Below are 6,717 nucleotides of genomic sequence, written 5' to 3'. Positions count from 1 at the left end.
TTTCCCTCTTCACTCAGCAGCAGTTCTGTGTTCCCTTTCTTCAGCCGTGGTCTCTAACACAGCTGTTGAAGCTCTTAGTTTGCTCTTGACTTTTCTTGCAGTCGCCAACTCCAGGTGAGCTTTGCCCTTCCCGAAGCCATCCCTGCACAGTAAAGCCAATGTACACGTGCTCCTTGTCTGTACCTGTCCTTGCTGTCACCCCTGGCAGCTGCTTTGTGGCCCCTGTCTGCACCTTGTGCTGTGACAGCCCAGCCCTGCTGCCCCACACGTGGTCCCACAGCCCCATGGTGCAGGTTCAGCACAGGACAGGGTGCATTCAGGGTGGGGAACGGTCTCCTGACTTGATAGCCAGAGCAGTTCTTGGTGCTTTGTCACCCCATGGCCTTCCTGTTGGGCAGCCTCTCCAAGCTCCTGGAGAGGTCGTGTCACCTGTGGGGTCACAGGCAGCCCTGCTCCAGGGTCTGCCAGGGTCTGGGCCAGGAGAGAGTCTGGGCAGGGCTGTCCATTCCCTGAGACAGGCCCTGAGCCCAGCAGGAGGATGGACATGGCCTCACAGGGAACCTTACCCGTAAACCTGGGGTGCGCGGCCAGTGCTGGAAATGGCCCATGAGAGATGGCCAGTGACTGGGGGGTGATGAAGGCCCTGGGCCACCTTCCTGGTCTGTCCATGTCACCAAGGGCATAGAGCAGTCTCCTCTCTCCTGCACCTGCATGTCTTTGATCCCTTCCAGAAGCCCTGGCTCTGCACCACAACCCCTGGTGTGAGTCTTCACCCTGCATGGTCATGCAGCACGAGATACACGCTGATGTTTTTCTCTCTCAGGTCCTTCCCAGAACAGTCCAGTTCTCTTGAGGTTCTGCCACCTCCCCTGCCCTCTCTCCACCACCAACACCCTCTCCCCAGCAAAGCCCAGTCGGGGCTGGTCCCACAGCAGTGCCCATTGCAGGTGCTCTGGGCAGGCACCCCACAGCCTTTGCCCCTCTGAAGGGCACAGCAGCTTCCGGGGGTCAGAAAGTGGTCAGCCCCAGAGGTGAGTGAACATACACGGCAAAAAGAAAAGGAGGCACCTGTGTCCTTCGTTCTCCTCTCCAGCAGATCCTGAGAGGTTTGCAACCCCTCCATCCCATCCCCTTTCCCCAGGCCAGCACAAAAGCCCTGGCCTTTGAGGTCTTCCTTGGACAGTGTCCCATGCCCAGAGGAAGCAAATGTCCAAAAGCAGCTTCATCAGCCAGTTCCTCCTCCTGGCGTTCGCAGACACACGGGAGCTGCAACTCTTGCACTTCTGGCTCTTCCTGGGCATCTACCTGGCTGCCCTCCTGGGCAACGGCCTCATCATCACCACCATAGCCTGGAACCAGCACCTCCACACCCCCATGTACTTCTTCCTGCTCAACCTCTCCCTCCTCGACCTGGGCTCCATCTCCACCACTGTCCCCAAGTCCATGGCCAACTCTCTGTGGGATACCATGGCCATTTCCTATGCAGGATGTGCTGCCCAACTCTTCCTGGTTTTCTTTTTAGCTTCAGCAGAATTTTATCTTCTCACCATCATGTCCTACGACCACTACATTGCCATCTGCAAACCCCTGCACTACGGGACCCTCCTGGGCAGCAGAGCTTGTGTCCACATGGCAGCAGCTGCCTGGGCCACTGGGTTTCTCCATGCTCTGCTGCACACGACCAATACATTTTCACTGCCACTGTGCAAGGGCAATGTCCTGGGCCAGTTCTTCTGTGAAATCCCCCAGATCCTCAAGCTCTCCTGCTCACACTCCTACCTCAGGGAACTTGGGCTTCTTGTGGTCAGTGTCTGGTTAGGATTTGGGTGTTTTGTGTTCATCGTGGTGTCCTATGTGCAGATCTTCAGGGCCGTGCTGAGGATCCCCTCTGAGCAGGGACGGCACAAAGCCTTTTCCACTTGCCTCCCTCACCTGGCCGTGGTCTCCCTGTTTGCCAACACTGCCATGTTTGTCTATCTGACGCCCCCCTCCATTTTTTCACCAAGCCTGGACCTGGTGGTGTCTGTTCTGTACTCACTGGTGCCTCTAGCAGTGAACCCCCTCATCTATGGCATGAGGAACTAGGAGCTGAAAGTGGCACTGAAGAAAGTGATTCAATCATTTTTCTGTCAGCAACAATTAGTTACCCAAGTCTCTTCAGAAGTTATTTCCAATTCATCTCAGGATCCTCCTTTGGACTGTGCATTTTATCTGTGATAACCATGTTTGTCAAAGAATTTCTTCATCCACAAAACTTCTCCAGAGGCATGAAGCCAGCCTCTCGGAACCAGAGACCTGTTTACCTGTTTCTGGGACCGTGACTTCCTGTGTTGGATCTCTGTAACACAGGGTGTTTCAAAAAGATGGATCCATTTTGAAATCACTGTATCTCTGAAATTTGCTCCATCTTTTCGAAACAACCCGTAAAAGGGGATTTCCTCACTTTCTGTATTTGGAGCTTGGGCTCCTCTTCCAAAGCTGTGGTCAGCCTGAATAAATTTCCCCCCCACCAAGGCCATGCTGCTGTACTTGGGTTTTTCATGCGCTCAGGGGAGGACATGGGGCAAGATGTTACGTCATGGTGCTGCTTTGAGTGTCCATCTGTGGGTGCCCAGTGTTCCTGGAGATGGTGAAGGACCTTCAGTGATCTGCCTTGAACTATCTCACCGTGGTTTTCAGGCACCACAGCCTGCTCCTAGTGCTCTGTGCTTCAACGGGGGAATAAATGACCCACAGAAACCTATTTCTGCATTCCCCAGCTCAGGGCAGGCTGCTCTGTCACTGCGGTAGCAGAAGCAGTCTTGTGCTGGTGAGAGGGGCTGGCACAAGAGGGCTGCCAGCAACGGGTGTGAAGGATCTCTTGAAAACAAGAGCAGAGGACACAGGGGGACGGTCCTGTGTTCCTGCCATGGCTGATCCCAGCCCTTGGGCTGATAGGGAGGTTGATCCTCCTCTCTGTCTCAATCCATCTATCTATCTGATTGCCCTACCATGCATACATGCATGCATGCATCCATCCATCCACCCATTCATCCATCCATACTGGTACTCCATATGGGTGAGCTGCCCCATGATGTTTCTCATCCCAGTGAGATCATATAATCATATAAGTTGGAAGAAACCCTCAAGATCATCGTGTCCAGCCATTAACCTAACTCTGGCTATAAACCATGTCCCTAAGAACCTCATCTATATGTCTTTTAAACACCTTCAGGGATGGTGACTCAACCACTTCCTTGGGCAGCCTGTTTCACTGCCTGACAACCTCTTCTGTGAAGAAATTTTTCCTATTATGCAAACTGAACCTTCCTGGGTGCAACTTGTGGCCCCTTTCTTCTTGTCCTATCACTTGCTGTTTGAGAGAAGAGACCAACACTCTCCATGCTACAACCTCCTTTCAGGCACTTGTAGACAGTGATAAGGTCTCCCTTCAACCTCCTGTTCTCCAGGCTACAGAGTCCCAGTTCCCTCAACTGCTCCCCATCTGACTTGTTCTCCAGACCCCTCACCAACTTCACTGCCCTTCTCTGAACTCACTCCAGCACCTCAAGGTCTTTCTTGTAGTGAGGAGCCCAAAACTACACACAGGATTTGAGGTGCAGCCTCACCAGTTCCGAGAACAGGGGGATGATCACTTGCCTGGTCCTGCTGGCCACACTATTCCTGTTGCACACCAGGATGCTGCTGGCCTTCTTGGCCACCTGGGCACATGCTGGCTCATGTTCAGATGGGTGCTGATCAACACCCCGAGGTCCTTTTCCATTGTCAGATTCCAGTCGCTCTTCCTTAAGCCTGTAGTGTTGAATGGGGTTGTTGTGACCCAACTGCAGAACCCGGCACTTGGCATGAAACTGAACAAGTCCAAGTGCTGGGTTGTTCACCTGGGATAGAGTAACACTGAGTGCAAGTGTAGATTAGGAGAGAGCGGCTGGAGAGCAGCCCTGCAGAAAGGGATCTGGAGTGATGGTTGGCCACACGGTCAACAGGAGGCAACACTGTTCCCCAGCAGCCAAGACAGTAATCCCCATCCTGGGGTGCATCAAACACAGCATGGCCATGTGGTCAAAAGACGTGACTATGCTGCTGTATTCAACATTGGTATGGCCTCACCTTGAGGGCTGTGTGCAGTTCTGGGCCCCATATACTATTACAACAAGGATGTGAAGGCCCTTGGATATGTCCAGAGCAGAGTAACAAAATTGGTGAAAGGGCTGGAAAGATTGTCCTCTGAGGAGCAGCTGAGGACTCTGGGCTTCTCTTGTTTGGGGAAAAGGAGGCTCATTGCTCTCTACAGCTTCCTGAGGAGGGGACATGGACAGGGAGGTGCTGAGATCTTCTCCCTGGTGTCCAGTGATAGGACACGTGGGAATGGTTCAAAGCTTGGTCAGGGAAGGTTTAGACTAGATATTAGGAACCATCTCTTTATCAAGGTTGGTCAAAAACCGGAACAGGCTTCCTAGAGAGGTGGTCAATACCCCAAGCCTGTCAGTGTTTAAGAGACACTTGGACAATGCCCTTGGTACATGATTTATCTTTTGGTCAGCCCTGAATGGGTCAGGTATTTGAACTAGATGATCATTGTAGGCCTCTTCCCACTGAACTAGTCTAGTCTAGTCTGTTTTACACATATACCTGTAACAGGGTGGATCCTGGGCCCAAACAGTCTGCTCAGCAGCCTCCTCAGGATATCGGCCTTGCCAGTTGCAGACACCAGGACACATGAGCCCCCAGGGCTGCAGCCCCATTCCAGATACTGGTACAGACCTCCCCAGTCACACACATGTGCACACACACTCTTATGTCTGGTCACTCTGGTCTCTCAGTTGCTGGCACCAATGACATACAGGCTGTCTGACCCCCTGCTCCTGTTCTGCTCACTACACTCACACATTCATGCAGAGGAGAGATTTGCTCACATAGCATAGATTTAGAAATTAAGTTTAATGAGAAGACAGGACAGACTGCACTGGTTGGGGTCCTTCCCCAAACTTCCCATGATAAGTCCTGTGTAATCCAGAAACGTTCTTCCCCTGCACCCAAATGTGTCCTGCACCCCTAGGCAAAATCCTGTTAGTCTAAATGGTGATCCAGAGAGCTGCTCTCAGTCATTCCTCTCAATGGGCTTCAAACCTGGACAATGAGGCTGATGGCACTCCCAGGGCAGCCTTGGAACAAGATGTTAATTCCTCAGAGCCTGTAATTTGGGTTCCCACTTGCCAATGAGCCTCTGTGCTATTCTTGGTTTTGGAGGTGGGCTTGTGATGAGTTGGTGGCTCATGTGATGGTGCTGGGAGCAGTCGGGGCAGGGTATTAACTGACTTACTTCTCCTGCCTTTGTTAGTGCCTTCTTTGTGTGTGCAGAGGAGCTTCTTATCACTTAACAACATCCAACGAGAACATAAATCTCCTGAGTCATCTGTGTCTGGAGGTTGCATACATATGCATTGGTATTATCTAGCATATGATAGCAGATCACTGGAAATGCTGTCCAGAAATGCCTCATGATTAGGGGAAAATCTGTGTTGTTGTACGGGCAATGGCTTCATTCAGGGCCAGTATCACAGTCTTGTTTCTGAGACCATAGATGAATGGATTTAAGAATGGGTACAGAACAGTGTTCAGCAACGCTACAATGCTGTTAGTCTCCAAGGAAACATATTCTGAAGGACATGCATAGAGAACAATACAGCTCCCATATGCAATGGCCAAAGTGGTGAGATGGGAAGAACACGTGGTAAAAGCTTTTTTCCTCCCAGAGGCTGCTGGAAGATGTACAATGCAGAAAAGGATGCACATGTAAAATGCCAGAGTTAAACATAAGGAACCGAGAACGACAAATGATAAGAAAACAGAGTCTATTTTCCAGAGCAAGCTGGTGTCAGAGCAGGACAGTTTGAATAAGGTGGAGTTGTCACAGAAAAAGTGATGGATCTCATTTGAGCCACAGAAAGTCAGCTGGGAGAGGATGACCAGGCGGTAACTCAAGAGTGTGAAGCCTGTGACCCAAGCAGCAACAACCAGGTGGATGCAGAGCTGAGGCTTCATGATGGCAGCATAACGCAAAGGTTGGCAGATGGCAACATAGCGGTCAAAGGACATGACAACTAGTAGAACAAACTCTGTACAGCCCAGGGAAAAATAGAAATAGGATTGGGCAAAGCAGCTGCTTAGTGAGATTGTTCTCTTACCAGAACCCAGGATCACAACCAATTTTATGCTTGTGGAGGATGTAAACCAGATTTCTAGGAAGGCCAGATTGGCAATGAAAAAGTACATGGGGGTTTGTAGGCGGTGATCTGCATATACGAGGAAAGTTATGGTAGTGTTCCCCATCACTGTTGTCAGGTATATGAGCAGAAAGAACAGAGAGAGTAAGAGCTGTAGTCTTTGATCAAGCCCTGAGAAACCCTCTAGGACAAACTCAGTAACTGCAGTTCCATTTTCTGGTCCCATGTTGAATTTCAGTTCATCATGCTGAGACAGGAACATGGCAAAAAACAAGTGTGATAATTCCACAGTCTGGGTGAAAGGCTTTACAAAACCTTCTCTGCTTCTTTCGTTCCTTGCAGTCTTCCTATAGTACACAAATAAAGTATTTCAAGCATTTCTCATACCCTGATTTTTCTCTATCAAGTTTAAACTGGAGTTCTCAGACAATTTGTCGTCTTCTTTCAACCTTTTTCAAACACTCATAAAGAATTCTTCCTTCAACACAGG

At 50.5% G+C, this 6,717-nt stretch overlaps 1 protein-coding gene and 1 pseudogene across 1 annotated transcript; one reads left to right on the top strand and one right to left on the bottom strand.

The window, feature by feature from the left end:
• The first annotated feature begins 1,206 nt into the window (after positions 1-1,206).
• LOC139826792 (olfactory receptor 14C36-like) lies at positions 1,207-2,217 on the top strand (annotated as a pseudogene).
• A 3,288-nt stretch (positions 2,218-5,505) lies between these two features.
• Positions 5,506-6,489, bottom strand: LOC139826798 (olfactory receptor 6E1-like). Its single transcript, XM_071803177.1, has one exon. It carries the CDS (start codon positions 6,487-6,489, stop codon positions 5,506-5,508), a length of 984 nt encoding a protein of 327 aa, XP_071659278.1.
• Between the last annotated feature and the right edge of the window lie 228 nt (positions 6,490-6,717).

The sequence above is a fragment of the Patagioenas fasciata genome, unplaced genomic scaffold (genome assembly GCF_037038585.1).
Source record: "Patagioenas fasciata isolate bPatFas1 unplaced genomic scaffold, bPatFas1.hap1 Unplaced_2, whole genome shotgun sequence".
Classification (NCBI taxonomy): Eukaryota; Metazoa; Chordata; class Aves; order Columbiformes; family Columbidae; genus Patagioenas; species Patagioenas fasciata.
Note: the sequence above shows the minus strand (reverse complement) of the source record. Positions and strands in the feature narration are given on the sequence as shown.